The 27,941-nt window shown below is 35.7% G+C and overlaps 1 protein-coding gene across 1 annotated transcript; it reads right to left on the bottom strand.

Annotated features, from left to right (window-relative positions):
- Positions 1 to 12: 12 nt before the first annotated feature.
- rad50 (DNA repair protein rad50) lies at positions 13 to 25,797 on the bottom strand. The gene is made up of 5 exons (XM_081979601.1): positions 25,663 to 25,797; positions 13,071 to 13,917; positions 8,498 to 10,902; positions 3,481 to 3,757; positions 13 to 600 (listed from the first exon to the last, which is right to left on the bottom strand). The coding sequence occupies exons 2-5, from the start codon at positions 13,912 to 13,914 to the stop codon at positions 212 to 214; spliced, it is 3,915 nt and encodes a 1,304-aa protein (XP_081835727.1). The 5' UTR covers positions 13,915 to 13,917; positions 25,663 to 25,797; the 3' UTR covers positions 13 to 211.
- Between the last annotated feature and the right edge of the window lie 2,144 nt (positions 25,798 to 27,941).

Genomic DNA, 27,941 nt, shown 5'->3' with positions numbered 1-27,941 from the left:
AAAAAAACAAAGTAAGACAAGTTAACATGTTTATTTATTTTTTTCTTTGTAATAACAAAGTAATACCTACATCTTACAACATAAAAAAATACAAAACACCTTGCCCACCAAGTGATTATCACTTTCAAGGCTTAAGAAAAATATATTTTTTTTTTGCTAAACAATCTTATTGTTAGCCGACTTAAAAACTTTAGAATATAATCAACGTGTATTACAGTACTTCAGCAGTAACGCACGAGAATCCTTCCGGATCTCTTTGCACTTTATAATAATGTGACGTGCTTTGATCTCTGGTCAAATTGCGCACAAACTCCTCGTCGTGAGTGATAATGATTAATTGAAAATTGTTTTGATTTTCCCGCAAAGATATTAACCGCGACAAGGCGTCGCACAAGCTCATAATATTGTCGCGATCCAGATTTGTGGTCGGTTCGTCCAGAGCAAAAATGCCACAATTAGCGCTGAACGTTTCGGCCAAAGCCATTCGGATCACCAGGCATGCCAACACCTTTTGACCGGCGCTGCATCTACCGCGCATGTCCAGTTCGGTACCTTTTTTCACTTGTACTACTTTGTAGCTGTAGCTTCGTCTTTTTGACGCTGAAACAATAGTTATTATTACATTTGAAGGTGATTTTCTCTGCGAAAAGTTTACGAAAAACGGTAAATTATATTCTAAACAACCTCTAAACCTTCACAAATCAAAAATCGTTTTTTCTTAGAAAAGAAAAGCTTTCAAATCAACGTTACCAAAGCCAAAACTCTTGATTCAGTCATTTAGACAACGTCAAAAAGCTCAAGATTCTTTTAATTCGTGTGACTGCAAAAACGTGGGCCCCTTTGACAAACTGAACTAGCTATGACGTTTAATGACAGGCTTATAGTCACTTGATAGGTGTCAAAACTCATTAAACAGTGCTGTGAAACTGTAAAATGTCAAATAGTCGCCTTTCCTTGATGAAGACCCCGCAAATTGTTGTGACGTTAAATGACACTTCACCGCGTGTCTTATAGTCAGGTGACACTTATTATAACTATTAAAACTAATGATGGGCATAAACTTACCGTAAGGTAAAGTAAAATTCAGTCTGACAGAAAAATGTACCAATTTTACGAGTAAATTTATGGGTCTAATTGAAATTTGCTTGAAAGATCACATTTTACTGTCATGGCTGTCATTAATTTGAAAAGTCATAAATCTGAATCACTACACTTTTCATGAACGTCCTGTATAGTAGCGGCACTGACGGACTGTGAAACTTCCAGGAATGAGCAATTATTTACGAACATTTTTACTCACTATCAAATTTTTCGTTAACTTCACCGTTTTTGAGTTTTTTAGCAAAAACCAGTTTGATACAACAAATTTTCAAATCAATCTGAGCACCCTGTATCTCGGTTATTTTTGGGAGTTCGGCGAAGTTAAACCACTCAAATTAACCGTCTTGAGCTCCTTTTTCCAGCGGTGTTGAGCAAAAAATTCTATCTGCAAAATTGCGTACAGGGTGACCAAAAACACTGAGTGCCAAAGTGCTGAGTTACGGAGTTGATTAGGAACATTTTTGGTCACTGCCAAATATTTCGTAACTGGTTTGATGTAACAAATTCTCAAATCAGTTGAAATTGTGGTTTGAAACTTGAACACGGATTAAAGGACAGTCAAAGACAAAATCACTTGGAAAACTCACTTGGAGTGAGAAAATGACTGTTTTAAGCGCATGTTTGGAATCCTCATTAAATTTCCTATCCGATAACCTGAAAAAAGACAACAAAATTTGGTACAGCCAGGGAGAAAAGCGGTGTCAAAGTTCGAACTGCAAGAAACACAGTTTGAAAAGACAATCAAAGACAAAATCACTTGGAAAAGTCACTTGGAGTGAGAAAATGACTGTTTTAAGCGCATGTTTGGAATCATCATTAAATTTCCTATCCGATAACCTGAAAAAAGACAACAAAATTTGGTACAGCCAGGGAGAAAAGCGGTGTCAAAGTTCGAACTGCAAGAAACACAGTTTAAAAAACCAATCAAGGAGAAATCGTCTGTAAAACTCACTTGGAGTAGGAAAATGACTGTTTTAAGCGCATGTTTGGAATCCTCATTAAATTTCCTATCCGATAACCTGAAAAAAGACTACAAAATTCGGTACAGCCAGGGAGAAAAGCGGTGTCAAAGTTAGTACTGCAAGAAACACAGTTTGAAAAGACAATCAATGACGAAATCACCTGTAAAACTCACTTGGAGTGAGAAAATGACTGTTTTAAGCGCATGTTTGGAATCCTCATTAAGTTTCCTATCCGATAACCTGAAAAAAGACTACAAAATTTGGTACAGCCAGGGAGAAAAGCGGTGTCAAAGTTCGTACTGCAAGAAACACAGTTTGAAAAGACAATCAATGACGAAATCACCTGTAAAACTCACTTGGAGTGAGAAAATGACTGTTTTAAGCACATTTTTGGAGTTGTTGTAGTTACATCTTTAAAGCCCCAAATTTGACATTTGTGAGGGTGTGAATTGACACTTGACACACACGCAACACAGCTGTCATCTGTCAAGTCATTCAGCGCTAACGTATAGCTAGAATACGCAAATTAGTATATCTTTGAAATTAGTATTTCTTTGATAATGAGCAATGCAAGTTGTATTTATAGCTCTACAAAGTTAAATTTACCAGTTGTAACATTAACAGACACTTTGATATGTGTTTTACGTCACCTGACAGCTGTCAAAAATCACGCAGCTGTGACGGGAAAATTACCAATCTAAATAAGGTTTACCGCTTGGATAAATCACACTGTACATTGTATTTATAGTTCTATGAAGCGAAATTTGACAGTTATGACGCTAAGTGACATTAGTATCAAAGTGTTCTTTAACGCCAGAACTACCAAATTTGGCTTTATGGAGCTGTAAACGCAACTTACAGTGCAATTCCTCGAAGAAACACATCTATTTGGCATTTCAGACTTTCAGGTCACTGGTGAGTTAGTTTTGACAGTTATGACAGCTGTCCCGTGAGGCCAGCAGTATATTAAAGTGTGCCAACGTCCCAACTGTCAAATTTGGCTCCATAGAGCTTAAAGCACAACTTCTAGTGTAATTTATCAAACTATTTCTAATTTTAAAGTTTCAGGTCACTGGTGAACCGATTTTGACAATTATGACAGCTATCACGTGACGTAAGAAAAGTGTTCTTTAATGTCGTGCCATTGCCTAATTTTTTGCTTTTAATGTGCATTTATCAGCCTTTTCTACATCATTCTCTTGCACTTTAAAAAATAAATTTCTGCAAATGAATAATAACGAGAGAAAGAGTTTATTACTAGTTTTCTTCACTAAATGTCGAAAAAATCACCCTGTATGCCAAGCGTTCTTATGCAAACGTCAACCCAATTGCTATAGAGCGGAAAATGTTTCTTTTTTTAGAGCAGCATTCAACTAATATTTGCTTTCAAAACTAAAGATATTACAGTTTAAATTACCTGCACTTCCCAGATCATCGGATGTTTTGATTTCTATATAGTCGATGTCGTTGCCCTTGTAGATGTCTCTCCATAGTTCTCGAATTGTTAAATTAATTTGGCCCATTCGTTCCTTGTGGAACTTCAGCACTGATAGCTCCAAAACTTCAGTGTATATTTCCAGGTCCTTTATAACTGTTTGATCAACAATGAACTGGCGTGCCAGCTCCTTGTGTGATTGACTAGCCTCTCTATGTTCTTTCTTGTTTAGTTCAGTGTGTCCTGTTTTTATTAATTCCTGAAAAGCGCCCGAATTTATTTATGAATAAACGCCGATTCAGAGTTCCGTAACGGTATGAGGCGAAAGGTAACTTCAAACAGTAAGGAAATTAAACAGTTGATATGTCACATATTCATTCATAGTTTTCTGTAACTAAAACTATTGTCACGTTTAAACTGTAAAGCCCTTTTGGCCCAACAAGTTAAACGAGACGTGCGTTTATTACTTTATCTACTCCTAGCATGGTAATCATTCATTACATAGCTCATTTTGAGTTACGTAATGAGCGATTTTACCGCACTAGTGCGATAATAATCGATTTTAAAAACAACTTTAAATGAAAATTTCTGCTGTAATTGTTTATTGAATTTAAACATAACTTTGATACATTTTTTCATATTTCTCCTTTGACTTGGCAGGCAACAAGCCAGATACCACGTTTGCGGCAGCTTCTTCAATATCTGACGGAAGTTCTTCAGACATGTTCATAACGAAATGCACTTTTAAAAATTTGTGACTGACGCTGTTAAATTGTCGCTTAAGTGATATGTGGAAACAAATGGCCACCATAGCAACAACACCAAAACAGTACAGCGTAGATGACAAGATTTAATGGTAACAAATAACTACCCGTAGCAAGCATATACGAGACGTTCCTAAATAGTTCACATTGCACAAAATATGAATTTTTTTCTTACTTTACGCTGCTTCTGATGGTCGTAGATAAAATGTTGTACATCACCCGTTGGGTATGGCAAATTAACGTACTCGTGTGATGACACTCCCACTCGTGACTATAAAAATGCTCATACCCCACTAGTAATGTAAATAACTATTGATAAACCAAAAGTAACACTTTAAACAATACCTTTTACATGCACAAAATATTACAATAATTTAATAGATTATACTTTGCTAGACAATGATGAGGGCAGCTTTCTGGAGGGTTTGGCACTTGCGATTTATTATAATTTAGAAAATGGTTTATTATTCAATTAATTTACGAATCCGGTGCGGGTTGCAGAATTCGGGACGACTACATCATGGTGTTATGAGGCGGAGTCTCCGACCGTCTCCCTTACCAACGCATGTCGAGCTTAATTTATACCCGATTGAATGGCTGACGTACCCCGCTTCCTCTTTCTGCATAGCAGTAGCGGTGATTTGTCATCGCTAAAAATAACGATGATGCACCATGTGCATTCTGACTGTGACCTTGCCACGCGTATTTTATTATTTTGCCATCTCCGAATACCTGCTTTAATTTAATGAATTTATACTTTTAACTAATAAGTCCATCTTTTAAATTAATGGATTTTCCATTCGTGACACTATGAATAAACGTATGACATATGAACTGTTTAATTATTTTACGGTTTACTATTACCTCGTACCTCATACCTTTGCGGAACCCTGAATCGGCCTTAAGCGTAGAAAGGCATAAGCAGCTAAGTCTTATTGTTTGTTTGGGTTTCAGTAAAACCAAAGAGTACAAGTTATTATATTGTACGTAGTTTTGACATATTTCCCAATTTGCAAGCTACAAAGTTCCTTTTTCTAGAAGCTGATCATTTTCTTTGAAATACTCTCCATACATTATCGATAAGTTTGGTAGTTCTAGACTTGACGTCATTTTGTTTGAAAAACCTTTTAAATGAAAAATCATCTAAAAACGTCTTTTGACGTATCATACTTACATCTAACAATCTAACCGGTCTATTATTCACTCAATAATAATTATACTTGTCTCAAATTGAGTGATTATTAACAATAGTTAATTTACACCGCACTTTACCCATAACCTGGCGGAAATGCCGATAGACATAAACATATTACTTTATGCACCCACAGCCGACAAACCCACTGAAGAAGTCGAACAATACTACAAACTGCGGGAATTAATGCTAAAAACTGTCTTAATGTATAATAATCGGTGCCTTCAACGCAAAACTGGGTAGATCCTCGATGGACGGTATTGTGGGAAGACATGGACTTGAAAGAAGGAATAAAAAGAAAGAGAGGAAGACTATTATACACCTGGAAATCACTTGAAGATGATAGACAACAATTAACATATGAGAACGGCAAGATCCCAAACGACTGGCGTTTAACCTCCACCTTTGTCACTATCCCCAAAAAATCAAATGCGAAAACAAACAAAGACCTCCGACTTATTAACCTTAGGAGTCATGCACTAAAAGCATTTCTATAAATAATCCACAAGAGAATATACTATTTGCAAAACACAGTTTGGTTTCAAAAACGGTTTAAGCATGCGATAGGCCTTGTACTGCATGGAACTGATGTGCTGAAGTACACAGTACATGACCAACGGAGAAACAATTTTGTATGCTTCATCGACTACCAAAAGGTTTTCGACCAAGTGAAACACGATTTTTTAATACCCATCCTACGAGAAGCTGGCATCGATGAGAAAGATATTCAAATAATACGCAAACTCTACTGAAATCAAACAGCAAAACTACGAATTCATGATTCACCTCACACGGATACGTATTGTCACCACTTCTGTTCAACATATACACAAAAAAGATATTTCAACTAGCACTAAAGGATAATACTAACTCAAGGTGAAGCATTCCATCAACAACTTAAGATACGCTGACGATACGGCGATCTTAGCAGATAACATTATAGATCGACAAGCCATTGAATGTGTCATAAACGCAAAAGGCAAGAAGTTTGGCATTGATATGAACATAAACAAAACTAAACTGATGATAGTGATCAGACAACAAAAAACTCTATATCGACAATAGCCAGATCGTGATGGTGAATAAGTTCAAATACTTTGGGCACGGCTTTGGCTTAGGCGATTGGTAAGATCGCAGAGAAACGAGGTTAATAAACTGCACCAGCCCACATAAAAAACGGAAGAGTGGATCAGATATTTAACCGGAATTAAAACGACAAACATGGTAGGCGAGTCCACTACACCGGAAATAGCTATTAACGCAGATGCAGAAAGTAACGCACTACAGAAACTAAGAAGCAGAAACAGCGCCCACCAAGTCCGCATTCAAAACGAATTGCACAAATACAGTGGGCATCTTCTAATAGAAGAATTAACAATTTTAATACAGAAAATTATATATCAACCCAAAATCCCACATGAATGGCGAACCAGAACTACTATCCTAACGTTCAAAGAAGGGAAAAAAATACCATAAAATTATAGAGGAATAAACCTTTTAAGCACTGCCCTAAAACTAACAAGTAAAGTAATTAAAATACATCGTTGGCGGACAAACAGGGATTCAGATCGGGAAGATCTTGCACAGGCGCCGTGATCGTATTGAGACAAATAGTGGATAAATCGATTGAATTCAACAAGCCAGCGTTTGTATGTTTTGTTGGTCTAACTACAGCATTTGACCTTGTCCAGCTGAAAGACGTTCTGCATCTCCTTTACAACTGGCAAATCCCACACAATCTCATTAAAACGAGCATAAATATAAGACTTCACAGAACCAATAGAGACTCCCCGATTTCTACCCTTTTCAATTTAATAATGAAAGAAATTTTTCGAAATGTTCGAAGCTTAAAGGGATACACAATGGGAAATGCAGAAATTACAATAGTGTGTTATGCAGACGATGCCGTACTCATTGCAGAAAATGAAGATAATTTACAAGGAGTTATACTTATTCAAACTAACAGCCAAGTCCCTAAATATGGAAATATCATCGACCAAAACAAAGTACTTAACAACATCAAAAACCTCTCTAAGATGCAAACTTGAACTTGACTACCTAAAATTTAACTACCTTGGCATAAAACTTTTCGGCTTTGGTGAAATTGAAGCAGAGGTGAGAGATCAAACAACAAAAACAATTAGAATAGCTAGCTGCCTGAATACAATATGGTGCAATAAAAGTATGGGAACGGATACTAAATCGAGGATCTACAAAACCGTCGTGAGTCCGGTGATGTGACATATACCGCAGAAACCAGCCCAGAAACATCAAAAACGAAAAGACTCTTAAAGGCAGCTGAGATGTCACTGCTGGATAGAGAGAGAAGCGAGAATATCAAAACCATCAATGAATGGGTAGCTAACAGGAAGTAGTGGAATAAACACATAAGCAGGAGGGCAAGAGCTCTAGTGGGACTAGAGACGTTGGGCGCCTCAGGAAACGATGGAGCGACAGCCTCACCCAAGTGGACGATAATTGAACAGGCAATTCGCCTAAGATCAAGAATGAAGAAGAAGAAGAAGAGCCACTGCTCGCAACGTTTACCAAGTTCAATACCTACCTTTTGCGACAAGAGGTGCCACTGAGGCTTCGTCTTCGTGTGATGATGTGTTACATATGGCCTATACTAACAATGGTGAGGTTTTGTTTTCTGTTTATCAATCCCAATCCCTTGACCCCTTTCGCCGTATTACGGCTCATCAGATGCTATAAGGTTTGATAACCAAAGAACAAAACCTTCCATGGATAGAACATGTCATCAAAGATGAGTAATTCATACAGAGAGCACACACCGACCGTAATCACACCGACGTCATAAAACAACAAAAAACATCCTACCTAAGACAAACTCTCTGAGGTCTTAAGTACAATCTACTAAAAAATATACTAATGGCAAAAATCGACGGAAAAAGAAGACCACGATGGAAACAACACTCTTACGACACCAGAAGAAGCAATTAAATCAAGGACAATTCCGAAATTCCCAGTGCATTTTTTATTTGTGACCCCCGGTAAAAGACAAAAATAATTAATAAATTACCTTGAGAGTGTCCGCTTCTCCAGTTTTCCGATTGATTTCACTTTGCATTTGGTCCAGCTTCTGCATCTGTTTCCTTCTCTCTTCAATTATTGTACGATTGTTGTGTTGTCCGACTTGTTGTTTTAGTTCCCTGATTTCACTCTCCAACTGTCTACTCTTGATCCTGCTACTCCTTAAGTCTATATTATCATTCAAAAACCTTAGTCGTCCCTCCTGACTCGCTAACTCTTCTCGACTTTTCAATATAGCATTGTTCAAAATTTTTTTAGTTTCTTTCAGTTTCTCAATGTTGTTCTTGCATTCTTCTAGTTCTTTCAGGGTGTTCTCCACTTTCTTCTGTACTCCCTGTTCGTTGTACTTTTCTATGATTGAACGTAACTTATCTATTTCGTCTGTGAGCTTCTTGCAGGCCAACAAATCAGTTCTGCGTTCCTCTAATAGCTTTTTGTTAGAGATCATTTTTGTTGTTTTGTTGTTCTGGGCTTCAGTTAGTTCAGTTTTTAGCGCGGATATCACTTTAGTTAGTTCTTTTTTTTCGTGTTGTTCTAGCTGTTCGATTTGTTTTTTGTTTTCACTAATCATTTGTTGAAACATAGGTAATTCCTGTAATTTTGATTGTAGTTCCAACTTTTTTTTGGTTTCATTTTGGTAACGATCGTTTAAATCTTGAATCTGCTGTTTAGTCTCGTCAAACAATTCGCGTTTTGATTTATACTGCCGTCTCAAGTCTGTAAGTTCGGCTTTCAATTTAGAAAGTTCAGTTTCCGTTTCGGTCAAAGTGCGATTTGAGGGAACGGTCACCAATTCTTGTTTTAAGAGTTCAATCTGTTGCTCGCTACGTTTAATCTCGATACTTATACGATCAAGTAAAGCTGCATCAAAGACTACCTTCCTGCAAGTGTCTACCAAATTCTGAGGAATCAACAATTCTTGTTTGATGGACACTAATTGCAGTTGGCAATCTTCAAACTTCTCCTGTTTTTCTTGCAGTTCCTCTTCCAAAAGTGGTATTTTCGCTCCTTCGAGAATTTCAATGTTTTCGCTAACAGGTTTCAGCTGTTGCAGTTTGTTGTATAAGTCTTCTTCTTTTTTAAGTTGGATGTCTGTTGCTTGGAGTTTACGTGGCAAATCTTCGATTTTTTTCTTTAAGGTGTTGATTACTCCAGGAACTGCAGATTTCTTTGACGAAAAATCTGTGGAACAAACTGGACAACAAGGTTGTTCTTCTTCAAACTGATTGATAAATTGTTCGAACAAGGTTTTTGCTGAGCGGTAAGCACCTTTATCTTTTTGAAGTTGTTCCTTTTTAGTGAAGCAGCTATTCAAGACTTCATTGAAGTCCCGTCCTTTGCACAAAGCTTCTATTTTGCTTTTGTCTCTAGCCAGTTCGTTTTTGTGACTCTGCAATTTTTCGGAGACATGTTTTAATCCAGCCTCTAGAGATGCTACATTTTTTTCCAAAGTGGAAACGTTGGTAGTGAGAGATTTGACTTTAGCTTCTTCCTTTTTTTGAATCATTTTGACGGAATCTTCGAAATTTTCTTTCGGAATATCAGTCTCGAAAAGGATTTTAAAATCTTGTTCATGTTTTTCAGTCAGATTCTCTATTTCATGTCGTTTTTCAAATAAATTGACATTTTCCGAGTCAATCTTTTGCTCTGTAACGTAATTCTGTTGCAAAACACGATATTCTTTGTCCAATTTATTTATGTTTCCTTCAATTTGATTGACTTTAGCCTCCAGGTTTTCCAGTTCTTGTATTTCCGCAAATTCGTTAAATCCTGACTTCCGTTTAGCTAAGTTCTGTTCTGCCTCTGCAATTTTCTTCTCCATTGATGCCAGCTGACCGTTAGCCAGTGATAAACGATTTAGCTTCATCTGTGCTTCTTTAGTTTTTGCATTGATTTCTGAGATATGTCTGGTCTTTGAAGCAAAACTTTCTTGGGAAGCTGCCAATCTGGATCGAACATCATCTATTATTGATTGTAGTTGATTCTCTTCTGTTTCTATAGTTTTTTGAAACTTGTCAAAAACGATTTCCTGGCCTTTAAGCACTTCCTTAAGCTTGTATATTATGTCGTCAGTTGTGTCATCTTCTGTGGAATTAAAAGCGTATTTCGCTTTGGCCTTTTCCAATAGTTGTTCCAGTTCTTTGTAACGTTTCAGTTGTTCGGCTTCTTCTTGTTTAAGTTGGCCAAACAATACCTGACGTTTCTGGATCACTTGGTTGATTTCTGTTATTTTTGCGTCGATAGTCGCATTTTTAGCTTCTTTTAGTTGGATTTCTTTTTTGATGTTTGTTTGGAATGTTCCGAAATCTGCTTTTTCTTTTTCTAGTTCCTCGTCGGTTCCGGGAAACTCATCTACTAAGTGCTTCTTCAAGGCTTCTTGATTCTCCATAATACCTAAACAAGGGATACAAAATAATGTTTTCAATGATTTTTAAGTATGGAGGATGATAAGAAAAGAGACCTAATGGAAGCCAATTCTCTAGACAAAGATGGAGATAACCCGAAGCGGATGTGGCATCATTTGATAGTTTGTCACAAGATTTTGATCAGATTTGAAGTGTTGTCCAACATGTTGAATGACGTCACATCCGTGTTGGCACACTAATACAAGTCACTTGCAAAATAATATTTTAACTTTGACTAGAGAATTAATTTGCAGTAATTCTATCGTCTTATCTTGAGGTTTTTAAAATTTCCGTACAAAGTGCCTAAGATTAGACCGCAAGTTGCGCAACCTAAAATGTTAGTATTTTACTGCCTTACTCAACAAAAATCAACTACCACCCATGACGCATATTACTGCCAAAATAAAGAGCACTAAATGTTACAACAGATAGCAAAAACCGCAAGTTTGGTCACAGTTGTTCGAAAATAACTCCGTTCTAAGGCCGTTTTGGTTGAAAAGGTTCAGTGTTTTTGTAGAAAATTAAATTCCCTACAACTTTAGTCTCATAACATTTACTTGAATATTGCACAGTAGCCGAGTTACGGAGAGTTAATGTTCCGTCCTCACTGAACGTATTCTTGCAAATATTTCTCTTCTGAGGTCCTTCAAAAAGCCAATTTTCGGCGAGGGAGATTGACAGAATGTGATAATATGCTATAACACTGATAGAGTCATGTACTTCGGCCGCTGTCGAAAAGGAGTGTAACTCCCCCGCCGAGAATTGCCTGCCAGAGCAAATTTGCTACAACTTTTCCCTTTAAAGTTTTGTTGAGTTCTGTGAAGGAGAATGCAGAAAGTTGATTTTTTTCCAGGCACTCACAAGTTTGGTGTCCGTATTTCGAAATTCCGTTAAGTAAACATTGAGACACTCGTCCTCAAGTCGCCTCTTTATCAAATTACATTGTTCTTCTACCCTCAATACTAACTTTGACAGACTGTTTTCTTATGTGATCAAATTAGTATTATCTGAATAGTTTATTAAGCAGTTATGAAGAGCATGTGGCAGATCAGTGAAATAAATAATAAAAAGAAGAGGGCCCAGTATACTGCCCTGGGGTACACCTAATTTCAATTAAAGGCTCTCTGATTTTTTGTCCTTTACTGTCACATACTGAGTACGTGGAGATAAAACTCTATCCACGACAAAGCACATTCCCTAATACCGTATCTATTAAGTTTACAAAGTAGACTTTTGTGTTTGATGCAGTCGAAAGCCTTGAACAAATCGAGGAAAAGCTCTGCACAAAGATTTTCCTCCTCCAGAGCATCCGAAAACTCAAAAATTGCTGTCTCTACAGATCTACCTCGAGAGCAATTTATTGACGTTTCAAGTTAAGATCGCAGCGCCTTCCTTCCTTCATGAACCCCCCAACTAACGGGGGGATTGGCTTCTGCTCCCTTTATGGGGCAATTTGCCAGAGGTTTTCTTTCTGCCCAGGATTTGTCTGACTCTACGTCATCCCCAGGCAGGCCTTTTAGTGCTTTTCACAAAAAATACTTTACACACACAAAAAAGTCAAAAAAATCGATTAAAGACACAATCCTAGTAAAGATATAGTCATTCCTCGTGGAAACTATAACCGTCACTGTCACATCCACGTGGTCTCCTAGGTTTTCACCCTTTCCGCCTCTTGGAAGTGCACCGCACAAGACAATTCCCCGCAGACTTTTAGGAATCGACGTTTCCACTTAGAGATTCCACCATTTTCACTCGATCAGCTGCGGAATTCGGTCGTCAACTTCAAATTTCCCTGAACACCGTTTCAAGAAACGTGGTATCTTAGTGGCACCCACGAAACTGACGTGCGGTACGCTCCAAGTTGAAAACCGAACTCAGATCGCAGCGCCAGTTGAACTAAGACAGGGTTCCTAACCTAACATTATAAATAATATAACACTCAGTGCTAAATTCCTAACCAAAATCAATGTAAACAAACGGAGAAATGACAGCTGGAATGCCCGAAACTGTTTTCAAAACTGATCACCAGACGGAGTAGCTCTTATCTTGAAACGCCAATCGGATCCGACAAAATTTAAAATTCTCTACAAACTATCTAAATGTACAGATCAACCCTGGACTGGAATTAAATCAATTAAAAACACAGTTTATACAAACCTTTCAACCTGGTCTCCAATCCGGTGATCTTTTGGTAAGTGGTACTCAACGTATCGACAATATCATTAATTTCGTCCAATCTCTTCTGAAGTGGTTCAATTTCTTTTCGCTTTTCTTCAATCTCCTTTTCAACATTTTCTAACCGAAGTTCCTTTTCACAAACAGATTCCCGCAATTTCTCAGTGTTTTTCTTTTGCAACTCTCTCTGTTTGACTTGCTCTTCAAGCACGCGCAGTTCGACCTTTTTACTTTTGATCAGTTTTCTGAATTTTTCTATACATTTGTTGTAGTCCGTAGATCCGAATATCTCATCAAACTTTTCTTTTAATTTCTTCGCTTCTTCTAGCGGCCAAGACGCGTTCTCTTGGTGACAAAATATCACGTTGTTTAGGATCGCTTTTGAAACGTTCAGTTTCTGAGCACAGAACATATTTGCATCCAAGCATCTTCCGGACATATCGTGTATTTGTCCGTTTTCTTTCTGAATGCGAATAGTCGGGCTCAAGCTTTTAAATCTCAATTTACCGCCGGCTAGTGTGGTCACTTCAAGAAACTTTCCGACCGTAATGGAGTTTCCTTTACCGTCTTTAAATAGCAGTTTAATTGAACCTTTGGTCGTGCATCGGTTGGACATTTTTGGATCGTTGACGAATCCTCTGCCATTATCTGTACCAGCTGGAAAATCGCCGGTTAGGGCGTATTTTATGCATTCAATTATCGTTGTTTTGCCGCAACCATTTTGTCCGAGAAGTAACGTGACAGGAGTGAAAAACTTTAATTTTTCCTCGCGCTCAGTGCTGAAACTTCTCACGCCTCGGATAGCAACACGATCGAGTAATGCCATATTCTGGAATAAAGAGAAAATAATTTATAACAAACATTTATTTAGGACAAGTCAAGATTTTGGTTGCTTCTGGTTAAAAAAAAACTTGCGAATTATCAGGTAGATCAAACCGCAACAGTAGTATCATATGAACAAATACTTTGTGTTAACATGGTGAAAGTGTTGTTATTTCTGTTAAATTGCCGTGCAAGGAGATACATGGTACAGATAGATACGTGGTATTATACTGACACCATCGATATGATAAAAAAATAAGAAACGTGTTTTGAAAACCGACTCCAAATTCAAAAAACTTAATATTTTATGATAGTCGAACATGGCAACTGCAAGCTTTTCTGATAATTCTAAAACTAAAGTTAACATCAGAAATCATATTTTTTGAAACTTGAAAGCGGCATTTGGGTGGAAGGTATAATATATTCAGCAGCACTGACGTGTTATAAATTTAAAATCCATGAAGCAAAATTATGAATTATTACCAAAGCAGACGAAGACAGTTCTATAGTAATCTTGAATAAGATGGACTGTCTCCAAGGTTGAAACCTTCTTCGTGGACAACTAACGATTTCATAAACTAAACCAAAATTCACTCAACAAATACAAAATGCAACTAAACAATATCCTTATTTTGACCAGTTTCTTGACGACAATTAATTTCTCCTCCTAGACAATTCTCAGATTCTCAGGTTGTATGGACTTCCAAAGATTCATAAACTAGGGATTCCAATTTGCTCTGTGGTTAGTTTAGTACGGTTTCATAGGTAGGTACTTCAGCAACTACTTAATGATTGCCTTTAATAGGTAGCCAACCTTTTCAGCTCCAGCTCTATAGAAAGTCTCTAAAAGTTAGGGTTAGCAGTGATTATAACAAAATAGTCAATACTCTTTCACTTCTTCCCCAATTGCAGAAATCGTACCCCAATAGGGTACTTGCATTGAAAACTGATATCAAAAACAGTATGTTCACATAAAAGACACTATTTTAGAAGCAATTTACCAAAACCCAATTGATCTCAAAAAGTTAAGATAAGAACATGCAAACCGTGTTGCTCTATCTCATTCTGCTTTGGAGCTATGACACCATATCCAAAATCTAAATGTAATTTTTCAATTTATTTATTTAACAATTTCAATTTATCAATTTAACAATTTATTTTAGTTAACTAATTACCTGCAAGAGGGCGCTTATTAAATAAATAGCAATTTTTTGCGATTACCTAAAAATGTTTAAATAAAATGCTACCTTGCATCAGGTTTAATATTTGTTAAGTTGTTGTTTTCTGTTGTTGTTCTGTAGGTTGTTTTATTTTTTAGATTCTCTGAAGATGGTGGTAGGCTTTTCATCGAAACGTCACGGTTTTTTAGGTATCAAGACCGAGCCTCAGTCGACGACTAGATTAATGTTATTTCCAACTTAGTTGAAAATACAACAAACCTTTTTTGTGTTGTGAGACAGAAGACCTAACAAGCAATAAAAGAAAAAAGTAATAAAATCGAAATTTAAAAGAAAACTATCAAAAACAACATTTAAGTTGGTTTCTTTCGTTTCCGCAGCCTACCAAATAATTTTGCCAAGATAACTAGGCAGGGTCGTTCAGTGAAAAACGTATGCTACGTGCAAATTTTTTACGTTTTTCAAAATTTGCACGCAGCACACGTTTTTCACTGAACCACCCTGTGTTCTTTACCATTACCCGCTAAGATAACTAGGCACAGCAAAATTCTTATCATAGGTCAGATGTCAGATGTAATACATGCATATTTATTAAACGAATATTGATAACGACTTGAAACTTTCAGCACTTAATCAAAATTGTATGCTTATTCCATTTAAATTTTTTTAAATAATCGCAAAACATTGCGTTTTATTTAATAAGCACCCTCTCTCAGTTAGTTAGGTAACTAAAATAAATTAAATAGAACAAACTAATACCTTTCTAACGAGTTATTACTTCATTAAATAATAATTATCCGTTTTCAAGATATTTAAGATTTTGTCTGACGAGATTCGCAACGCCCTCAACAGAAAACGTTTTTTTATGTTTTTATAAAGGGTGATTCATTTAGAGATATTTTTTTTTAATAAAGACAAAAAAGTAATAAAACTGTGTAACATAGTAATTACACTATGTTCCGTACCTGCATTTGCTTCGGTCTCCCCCAATACCAGACTTATGTAAACAAGATCGGCGAATTGGGGTCATGATGTGGGTATAAATACAGCTTCAAAGCACGTACTAATCACCGAACTCTGGGGTCTTCCCCAGAGGGAGGTCACTGACTGATCTCTGGGATAGTCTGGGTTCCCCATCTGTGTAGCTTTTAGTGGAGCAGGTGGTAACCAAGTGCAAGCACCCGGAAATCAGCCTGTTAAAGGAAATAGCCCGGGTGAGCAGCATTAGTTGCCGTACCGGCTTATCTCCCTTTAGCAGTGCCATAGCGTCTTATTCGGCGTGGTGATTGCCCTGGGACACTAGTCTAGGGTTCTATTCACCCCCGGTAAGCGCGTGCCCTCCGCTAACCTCAGTAACCACTCCCACTGATACACCGTACATCATGATCTTCGCCATCTTGGCAATCTGGGAGTAAGACCATTGTATCAATCATCTTGAATAAAAGTGGATTACCGGTACACCTGTGGTTTCCTTCTTCTGAGCTACCCCTTAACGTGACAACTGTTTTATTTTATAATCTTTACTATCATACAAAAAAACTATTCTTTACAATTATTTCTTAAAGATAATTTCTTTCTCTCAAATGTTGTCCGCGACTACGGTGAACAAGGTCCATTCTGTAGTTCCAATTTTCAATAACGCGTGTGAGTATTTCGAGTAATATTGGCCTCCAATGCCTCAATCGTAGCTGGCTTATCCGTGTAGACTTTGGACTTTACATAGCCCCAAAGGAAAAAGTCAAGAGGTGTGATGTCACATGATCTAGCTGGCCAATTGACTGGTCCAAAGCGACGGAAGGTCGGTCGGCTTTCAGTTCTTGCACTAGTTTCGACACTTTACGGTCTTTGCGTACACTCTCTGCTACCGCTCCTATGTTTTCTTCACTACGGGCTGGATGTGGTCTATTTGGTCGAGTATTATCAACTAATGAAAATTGAGTCTCAAACTTACTGATGGTTTAATTGTGCGTTATGTGGACCATAAGTTGCTCTAAGCGCCCAATACACATTCCTCGTAGAACGCCCATTTTCATAATAAAGTTGAACAATTTGTAGACGCTGTGCCGGGTTAAGTCTTTCCATCCACTTATCATCTTTTCGCCGAAGCTTGCTCCTTCGGCTGTTGCAATCTTTCAACCTGGAGGTGCACACTGACCGCCCCTCGTGGATCACTGCGGGGTGGGCCACGATGCTGGACTATGTTTGTCGAGATGTTTGTAGTAATGTTGGGACTCGGTCTGTTGGGTGCTTGGTCTCTGACCCCGGCCTGTCTGATCACTGTGCTGTATTGTGCTCCTTTTCACTTAACAGTTCATCTAAGATTCGAAAAACCTCTAGACGTGGAAGACTTTTTAATAAGAGGAACTTTCAGAGATTTTCTGAGCTTTGTCGTGTCACTGACTGGCATGACGTTCTGGATCAGTGTGATCCTATCGAGTCCTTTCATACTAAATTGGTCTTTAACTTCAATAAATCATATCCTAATGGTAATGATAAAGAACAGGAGTGACTCGCCATGCTTCACTAAGGGTTTAAGGATCGCTTCTAAAAATATGAGATGTCTCCATTATACTCGTAAATACTTTTTATCGAATCTTGACTTTATTGCCTACTTCCAAGATCCTACATTTTGGATGCTCATTGCAGGAAATTTTTGTTGAGGGTGCGCCCCTGGAATGAACAAGTTTCTTGGTCTTATTATTGACGACTCGCTTCAATTCGCTGAGTATGTGGACGGTCTGTGCTCTAGACTGGCGTCGGGTTGCCATGCATTGAGGGTAATCTCTGGCAATCTGGATTACCATGTAGCTAGGAGTGCACACTATGTGACACACACTGTGACTCCCAGTAGATTCATTTTGAGGCTTCCCATTCCTCACACGGAGAAAATTAAGTCGTCGCTTATTTACGGTGGCAAGAGACTTTTCAATAACTTTCCTCTCCACGTCTGCGCGTGGATTTAGGCGTGAGGCTGAAAGGTTTTCGCTTGACGGGGCGTACTATTCTCTGGACGAATTCTACTCCAGTTCTTAAGGCGCCTTGTTCTGCCATAAATTGACCAAGCAGCACTGTTTGTGTTTTTGATCATCTTTCTCCTCTCTTATACAGGGTAACTGCCTTTTTGTTTTGTTTTTATTTTAATAATTGTAAGGTGTAATTATTTGTGATTCATATTGTATGTGTAGTGTAATAATTATGCATATTCTTTTTTTGCTGTTTTTGTATGTGTTTTCAGGGCTTTGTCAATGAATTTAAGTTTCCGACAATAAAGCTAGCTTTTTTGATTATGAAATGTCAAACACTACTGAATAGAAATGTCACTTGACAGGAGGCATGCGCGATCTGCAATTAAATCGCCACCACAAAAAGTACCTCTAAATGAATCACCCTTTACAATAAACGTGCAGAATTGCTTCGAAAACGTAAGTGTGTTATTTCAAAGTTTTAAACATACCTTTTTACACAGTTATTTCACTTTTATGCCTTTACAAAGTATGTTACGCTATCTAGAAAACTTAGAATAAAAAAAAATTATTTCCAGCATTTTTTCTTAGCTCTTTTATTAGATTTTTCAAAGCTACATCTTTTACAGTTTTTGAGCCGATGACCTCTGTTAGTGGAACACCTGGTACACTGTGTTTCACTACACTACACTGTACACTGTATGATAACATTTAAATTCAGGTATATGTAACTTTTTTGTTTCTAAACGTATCGAAATAAAACAAAAACCACATTGCATAGTTAACTGACAAGTGTAATTCTTATTTAAAGAAAAAAACAATTTTACAAGATCTTAACTTTACTTCTGTTTTTTTTTTAATGGAACACCCTGTATTATTGAATATTTGGATTCTACTAAAAAGTCCAAGCATATCCTATATCTACCTTCAAAACTTTTTTGAGAAAATGGCGTCTGTATAAGTTGGTCATATTAACATAAAATAATAAATGAAAAACAAAGTAAATTTGCCTGGTAGTATTAAATAACTAGTTCTAAAAACAGGTCAAATTATTAAGGTAAAGTAAAATTCAGTGTGACAGAAAAATTCATCAATTTTACCAGTAAATTCCAATTTGACTAGCAAATTTGTGGGCCTAATTGAAATTTGCTTTATCATATTCCTGTCATGGCTGTCATTATTTTGAAAAGTCATAAATCTGAACCACTCACTTTTCAAGTGAAACTCCCAGGGATCAGACGTAATTCTTTATGAACATTTTTAATAGACAGCTCATTTGATTGGCTATACATTGACATATAAAACTCTACTAAAAATGGTGTAAATAAACGAGCTTTTGGAGATTGAACAGAAAAATGCAACAAAAAAGTCATAAAAAGAATTAGTCAACTTTGACGCCCTCTAGCAGCCTAACCTATTACCTAAGTTGAGATATTTTAAGAAAGCTCATTTCATTAGCTATTCCATTGACGTATAAAACTCTACCAAAAATAGTGCAATTAATAAAGTTTTTGAGGATTAAACAAAAGAATACACCAAAAAAAATGGACAACGTTTACGCCCTCTAGCGGTCAAACGCTACCACAAACCAATCAACTTTTATACGTCAATGGAAAAGTTATTTCATTGGCTGTCCATCGACATTATACAAGTATATACAAAGAGTTACAAATACGCGTGTTATCTACGGTTTAGTAACAGGGTGCAGCAGAAGCACTTTTTGACTGGTTAAGGGCTAATTTGACTCTAAAAAATTAGGAAAACAGGGTTACATGACATACGTTGATGTAACGCTTAGACATTTCGTAAAAAACTGTTTTTGCAAATGACAATTTTCGTAAGGGTCAAATTTGCCCGAAACACCGCCTCTATCTTAATGGATTTTGCGTTATGTTGGCCACTTGTGCAAGCGAAAATCGACCTTAATGATTTTATTTCTACAGTAGTTTTGCTGTGGCTTTAGATTTAACAATCATTGTCCTACGTTTGTGTCAAATAACAGAGTAACTAACTTACCTTAATTTTAAACAGAAAATCATTGAGAGAGAGTTTCATTTGAAAAACAAGACTTTTTGTTTATTTTTAGAACTGGCCCATTTTTTGACCACTCTGTATTATATATTTCGACGTTTTTCTGCACCCATTTTTAAAACAAACCCTGTTGACTGAAAATATCAAATTTCACATAAAATCGTAAATATCTCAGAAACAAATACAGATAGGTATACAGTGCGTTTTTTTTAACGCGCAACATAGGATTTCACGTGTTAAATTTTTAAGTCCATGTTAGACCATGTTATTTTGGAACTACAGGTGTAAAACTTGACAAGTGTGTCTTTAGTACCCTGAAGCTTAAGTACAACCACCAATTCGGTGTAAAAAGTGTTTACAAACTAGCAAAAAGTCATCTTCTTTCGAAAAGATTTATACTCCCTGTATGTATGGTAGGTGTTGTTTTTGATACTGACAGGGCAGATAGCAGGTAAACATACATACAGGGAATATGGAAAGATAAAATATGTTCCAAAAAAGATGACTTTTTGCTAATTTGTAAACACTTTTTAGACCGAATTGGTGGTCTTACTTAAGCTTCATGGTACTGAAGACACATCTTCCAAGTTTTATAGAGCTCGAATCAGCTAAGAAAAGGCCACAGGCGTCATCAAACGATGATGTCACGATCTCTGTACGTCTCGCTTTAAATATTGCTGCTCTCGTTACTTTCCAAGTTGTTGCAGCCAGTCAGTGGCGTGCTATTATTTTATCAGTAAAATGAAACATTTTCGTCGTTTTTAATAAAGAAAATAAAAGACAACAAGTTTTTCAAAGGAATGGAAACTCCTTCTGCTTCTTTCTTCATAAATTGTAAGACGTTACTGACGATTTCACGGCCTTGGCTGTATATGATAACACCTTTCTTTCCAACCTTTTTGAAAGACATTTTGACAAAATAACGTTTTTTATTCATAACACTATGTGAACTTCAACTGCGACCATCAACAATACAACCAAAACACCAGACTAAAACGGAACCTAACCTAACCCCCTAAGTCTCCCTGTCCGCCACTACATTTTTTTAAACTTGGCAACACCGTTTAGAGTGCCGGCTAGTAAAAGCATATAAAAAGGTCCAAATGTCCCTGGCCGCTGCCGCATCTGTTTTAATTGTGTCCAAGTAAAAACCGTACTACGTTGCCAAGTGGCTTTTTGACCGCTTAACAGTATATTTTCGGGAATATTTTAATAGGACGCCTCTGATTATATCTAATGCGACGGCAACTGTAGAAGGAGAAAGAAATAGTTTTAAAAACTGCGTCATTGATGATGCGGTGGCCTTTTCTCATCTGATTCGAGCTCTACCTGTAGTTCCAAAATAACATGGTCCAACATAAGCTTAAAAATTTAACACGTAAAATCCTATGTTGTGCGTTAAAAAAAACGCACTGTACATATCAGTAATACACAAAATATGTCTAGAATTTGATTTAGAATCTAAAAATCCAAAAATATACAGGGTGTCCCATTTAAAATCAGCAGCAGTTGATATCTACTTCAGGTAAAATTGTTGCATGCAAATTTCCTTTTATTTTTTTTTAAATAAGTTTTTTAGACTCTCCAGTTGTGGTACCTAATTCAGAAAGTTATATTGTTACGAATTACTGGACATTATTAGGAATTAGTGTACACAATTTTACTCAGTGGCTTACCCTTTGGAAAAAACTTGCTAGCCAACTAAGCAAAATGGTTTTGATTTCATTCCGATATCTTCTAAAACAGAAAAGTTACAGGTGATGATATCAAAGTTAATGAAATGCACTGGTACAACTTACTTGGAGTGAGAAAATTACTGTTTTAAGCACATTTTTGAATTCTCATTAAATTTTCTATCCAATAACATAAAAAAAACTACAAAATTTCAAAAGTAAGATATAAAAGCAGTGTCAAAGTTTGAACTGCCAGAAACACAGTTTAAGGACAGTCAGGGATAAAATTGTCTGTATAACCTAGTTGGAATGAGAAAATGACTGTTTTAAGTACATTTTTGGAATTCTCATTAAATTTCCTATTCAATAATATTAAAAAACACTACAAAATTTGGTACAGTCAAAAAGAAAAGCAGTGTCAAACTTTGAACTGCCAGAAACACAGTTTAAGGACAGTCAGGGATAAAATTGTCTGTATAACATAGTTGGAATGAAAAAATGACTGTTTTAAGTACATTTCTGGGATCCTTACTAAATTTCCTATTCAATAATATTAAAAAAACAATACAAAATTTGGTACAGTCAGAGAGAAAAGCAGTGTTAAAGTTTGAACTGCCAGAAACACAGTTTAAGGACAGTCAGGGATAAAATTGTCTGTATAACATAGTTGGAATGAAAAAATGACTGTTTTAAGTACATTTCTGGGATCCTTACTAAATTTCCTATTCAATAATATTAAAAAAACAATACAAAATTTGGTACAGTCAGAGAGAAAAGCAGTGTTAAAGTTTGAACTACCAGAAACACAGTTTAAGGACAGTCAGGTATAAAATTGTCTGTATAACCTAGTTGGAATGAGAAAATGACTATTTTAAGTACATTTCTGGAATCCTTATTAAATTTCCTATTCAATAATATTAAAAAACACTACAAAATTTGGTACAGTCAGAAAGAAAAGCAGTGTCAAAGTTTGAACTGCCAGAAACACAGTTTAAAAGGTCAGTCAGAGACAAAATTGTATGTATAACCTAGTTGGAATGAGAAAATGACTGTTTTAAGTACATTTCTGGGATCCTTATTAAATTTCCTATTCAAGAATATTAAAAAACACTACAATATTTGGTACAATCAGAGAGAAAAGCAGTGTCAAAATGTTAACTGCCAGAAACACAGTTTAAGGACAGTCAGGGATAAAATTGTCTATATAACTTAGTTGGAATGAGAAAATGACTATTTTAAGTACATTTCTGGGATCCTTATTAAATTTCCTATTCAATAATATTAAAAAACACTACAAAATTTGGTACAGTCAGAAATAAGAGCAGTGTCACAGTTTGAACTGCCAGAAACACAGTTTAAAAGGTCAGTCAGAGACAAAATTGTATGTATATCCAAGTTGGAATGAGAAAATGACTGTTTTAAGTACATTTTTGGGATCCTTATTAAATTTCCTATTCAATAATATTAAAAAACAATACAAAATTTGGTACAGTCAGAGAGAAAAGCAGTATCAGTTTGAACTGCCAGAAACACAGTTTAAAAGGACAGTCAGGAACAAAATTGACTGTATAACCTAGTTGGAATGAGAAAATGACTATTTTAAGTACATTTCTGGGATCCTTATTAAATTTCCTATTCAATAATATTAAAAAACACTACAAAATTTGGTACAGTCAGAAAGAAGAGCAGTGTCACAGTTTGAACTGCCAGAAACACAGTTTAAAAGGTCAGTCAGAGACAAAATTGTATGTATATCCAAGTTGGAATGAGAAAATGACTGTTTTAAGTACATTTTTGGGATCCTTATTAAATTTCCTATTCAATAATATTAAAAAACAATACAAAATTTGGTACAGTCAGAGAGAAAAGCAGTGTCAGTTTGAACTGCCAGAAACACAGTTTAAAAGGACAGTCAGGAACAAAATTGTCTGTATAACCTAGTTGGAATGAGAAAATGACTGTTTTAAGTACATTTCTGGGATCCTTATTAAATTTCCTATTTAAAAATATTAAAAAACACTACAAAATTTGGTACAATCAGAGAGAAAAGCAGTGTCAAAATGATAACTGCCAGAAACACAGTTTAAGGACAGTCAGAGACAAAATTGAATGTATATCCAAGTTGGAATGAGAAAATGACTGTTTTAAGTACATTTTTGGGATCCTTATTAAATTTCCTATTCAATAATATTAAAAAACAATACAAAATTTGGTACAGTCAGAGAGAAAAGCAGTGTCAGTTTGAACTGCCAGAAACACAGTTTAAAAGGACAGTCAGGAACAAAATTGTCTGTATAACCTAGTTGGAATGAGAAAATGACTGTTTTAAGTACATTTCTGGGATCCTTATTAAATTTCCTATTTAAAAATATTAAAAAACACTACAAAATTTGGTACAATCAGAGAGAAAAGCAGTGTCAAAATGATAACTGCCAGAAACACAGTTTAAGGACAGTCAGAGACAAAATTGAATGTATATCCAAGTTGGAATGAGAAAATGACTGTTTTAAGTACATTTTTGGGATCATTATTAAATTTCCTATTCAATAATATTAAAAAACAATACAAAATTTGGTACAGTCAGAAAGAAAAGCAGTGTCAAACTTTGAACTGCCAGATACACAGTTTAAGGACAGTCAGGGATAAAATTGTCTGTATAACCTAGTTGGAATGAGAAAATGATAATTTTAAGTACATTTCTGGAATCCTTATTAAATTTCCTATTCAATAATATTAAAAAACATTACCAAATTTGGTAGTCAGAAAGAAAAGCAGTGTCAAAGTTTGAACTCCCAGAAACACAGTTTGAAAGAACAGTCAGCGACAAAATTGCCTGAAAAATCCAATTGGAGTGAGATAATGACTATTTTAAGTACATTTTTGAGATCCTTATTAAATTTCCTATTCAATAATATTAAAAAACATTACCAAATTTGGTACAGTCAGAAAGAAAAGCAGTGTCAAAGTTTGAACTGCCAGAAACACAGTTTAAGGACAGTCAGGGATAAAATTGTCTGTATGACCTAGTTGGAATGAGAAAATGATAATTTTAAGTACATTTCTGGGATCCTTATTAAATTTCCTATTCAATAATATTAAAAAACATTACCAAATTTGGTACAGTCAGAGAGAAAAGCAGTGTCAAAGTTTGAACTGCCAGAAACACAGTTTGAAAAAACAGTCAGCGACAAAATCACCTGTAAAATCCAATTGGAGTGAGATAATGACTATTTTAAGTACATTTTTGGGATCCTTATTAAATTTTCTATTCAATAATATTAAAAACCATTACCAAATTTGGTACAGTCAGAAAGAAAAGCAGTGTCAAAGTTTGAACTGCTTGAAACACAGTTTGAAAGAACAGTGAGCGACAAAATCTCCTGTAAAATCCAATTGGAGTGAGATAATGACTGTTTTAAGTAGATTTTTGGTATTCTCATTAAATTTTCTATCCAATAACATAAAAAACACTATAAAATTTGGTACAGAGTTTGAACTGCCAGAAACACAGTATTTGTATTTTGCTGGTAATTTACAGTCAAATTTTCCTGGTAAAGTAAAATATTTACTTTACTGGTATTTTAACCCATTACAAGACAAAACAAAACAGTTAAGTTATCATTTAGGCTAGACAGTGCAATCAGTCATCAGTCCTAAGGGAGGTACTAAGTTAGGTTAGGACCAAATGGAATGGAAATTTAAACTGTAAATTAACTCTGCTGGAGTCATAGAGTACTGTGAGTAGCATTGTCGAGATAAAACTTTGTACTTAATGTTTGAATGATCTTCCTATGATCTTATGGATAGTGTTGAGGTAAAGTTCAGGATTTTAGTATGCAAAACCCTTTCAGGAAAATCCATGTTTTTACACACGTAATTATTGCTTGTTAACTGCTTCATTACTTACCAAAAAATTAAGACGCCAGTGCCACAAACTACAATCTAATTTAAATTAGATTACAATAATTTAAACACAAAACAACAAACACTTTAACCAAACAAATAACAAATCAAAAGCCGTCGGCGCCAATTTGAAATTGACAGATTGCGTACTGGAGTTGACAGTGTTGACACTGAGATGCAAAGATGCACTGTAACGCGACGTTGCTTGTTCTGAACAATTGACGTCACGGCGGATGCCGATGAGTAGGATCAGACACTACGTTAATTTTTCTGTGTTTATTTTCTAAAAGCACATCTCTAATAGTGTTTTCTAATAGTGTTTTTTAATTGAGTATTGAAACCGTTATAATAATTTAGGTCACTTTTTGGAAGAAACCATAACATTAGTCATATATTTATACAATATATAACAAATATTTATATTTAAGCTAAAAACAATTACTAATGACCATTGTAGAATGAGAAGAAGCTCCATTCATTTAAAACCACAGATTTTCTGTGTTCTGATCTATCTGGGGCATGACATGACAAATGGCCTAACATTGTATTGATTATGCCAATCCAGACGTATTAACTTTAGCATTATATCTCGTTGTAGACTTTAAATTTGAACTCTTTTTAGAATTACAGGATGCCCAGAGATCTCAGTTATTTTAAACTCTCAGTTTTTTACAAGTTTAAATTGAGTAATTAGGAGTCAATTGATATGTTGTTTTAAAAATTCAAAAATTCTTAGTACTTACTTCCGGAAATATCCGAAAAAAACCGAAATTTTGGAAATTAGTTTTTATTTTTTTACTAATTTATTTGATATGATAACTGAAAACAAGACACTTTACCATTGTCACTTTTCCCTATCTACAACGAAGCAAATGATCATTTTAGATATTCGACATATTTGAATAGAACCTTTTTTTCTAATAACGATGATGTACCAAATAAAAGCTCTTTAACAAGAAAAGACAGTTGAAAAGAGACGGATGGACTCTTCCTACCAAAGTTAAGAGACAATTGACTGATGCTTTGATCGTTAAATATCAGAACCTTCATTGGTTGGTGATTAATCAGGTTGTTGAAGAACATTGCCATATCTCAGACCACATCAAATATTGCTATTAAAACATCAGTTTAAAGTTAATAATAGTTAATGATTGTTATCTTCCAATGATTAAGACGCGAAGTTAAAACACTTTGACCCAAAAGAAGTAAACAATGATTATAAGAATTTAGTTTATATTTGACTCTATATTTCAAAATGAAATAAGATAAGAGAAAACCGGCAACATGTTTCCTACCAAAGACAAACCTAGGTCACCCAAAAACATCACCCCAACATCAAAGAAATCATGCCGGCTGTCCCTTCTTGTTAAATAGCTTATTCTTTGGTTGAAACCATGTTATGGTTCAGACTTGGAATTTTGTAAAAATCACGAAAATTATATTTTTGCAAAGAGCGCACTGACAAGGACATTCCACAAATCGGTAGATCGGTCAAATGACAATACTACACGTCATATTAAGTGCTCCATTTGCAAAAGAATCTGACAAACTGTTAGATGATAACACGAAACGCGCTCTAATCTAATAAAGTGTTGACTGATATCATGTACAGCGTGGGCAAATTTCGATGTTTCTATAGGAGATCTCGAAAACTATAAGAGATGTCTTTTTTTGAGATATGTTTAGTGTTGTATTACATTTTTTTTAGAAACCACGGTGGAAAGTTTAATTTCTTTCTCGAGTATGTAATATACTATTATATTATTCCACCTGAGTATGTAATATACTATTACATCTTTAAATAAACGAGAATGTCTTGTAAAGTGATTTAAAAATGTTTTAAACATCTCTCTCTTGTCCTTTTTGCTCTTGGGAGAGCATGGTAACATCATGTTTCTATTGCTCGGATCGTATTTCTCCATCCTGCTCTGTCCTGAGCTGCAAATCAAGCTTCTTGCAGACCGTGACCAAGCTTACTGTTGTGAACCGAACATACCCAATGTGAGGTGATACAGCTTTTTTTAGTAAGCCTTGAATGTTTGATGTTAGTTTCAATTTTTAAGTGTTGTCAAATATAAAGTTTTTATTGCCTATTCGCCAGCGTATCTTTGGAATAAACCACTAGGACTCAATATTGGCGCAGCCGGTAGGATGGATTCTGATCAATTCAAACCTTGCTCAATGCATTGACGACCCAGGCTCAAGTAGAACAAGATGCTATGACATTGTTACTTACTCAAATGAAACAGACTACACTAACCGACCCATCGAGCTGTCATGCCT

The sequence above is a fragment of the Ips typographus genome, linkage group LG5 (assembly GCF_016097725.1).
Source record: "Ips typographus isolate SLU linkage group LG5, UJ_Ityp_2.0, whole genome shotgun sequence".
NCBI lineage: Eukaryota > Metazoa > Arthropoda > Insecta > Coleoptera > Curculionidae > Ips > Ips typographus.
Note: the sequence above shows the minus strand (reverse complement) of the source record. Positions and strands in the feature narration are given on the sequence as shown.

Excerpts from the sequence above, each read along its gene's own strand:
- rad50 (XM_081979601.1), bottom strand. The coding sequence starts at position 13,914 with ATGGCATTACTCGATCGTGTTGCTATCCGAGGCGTGAGAAGTTTCAGC. Across the intron at positions 10,903-13,070 it reads ATTGGAGACCAGGTTGAAAG|GTATTATGGAGAATCAAGAA; the intron begins GTTTGTATAAAC and ends TCCCTTGTTTAG. Across the intron at positions 601-3,480 it reads CGATGATCTGGGAAGTGCAG|CGTCAAAAAGACGAAGCTAC; the intron begins GTAATTTAAACT and ends CTATTGTTTCAG.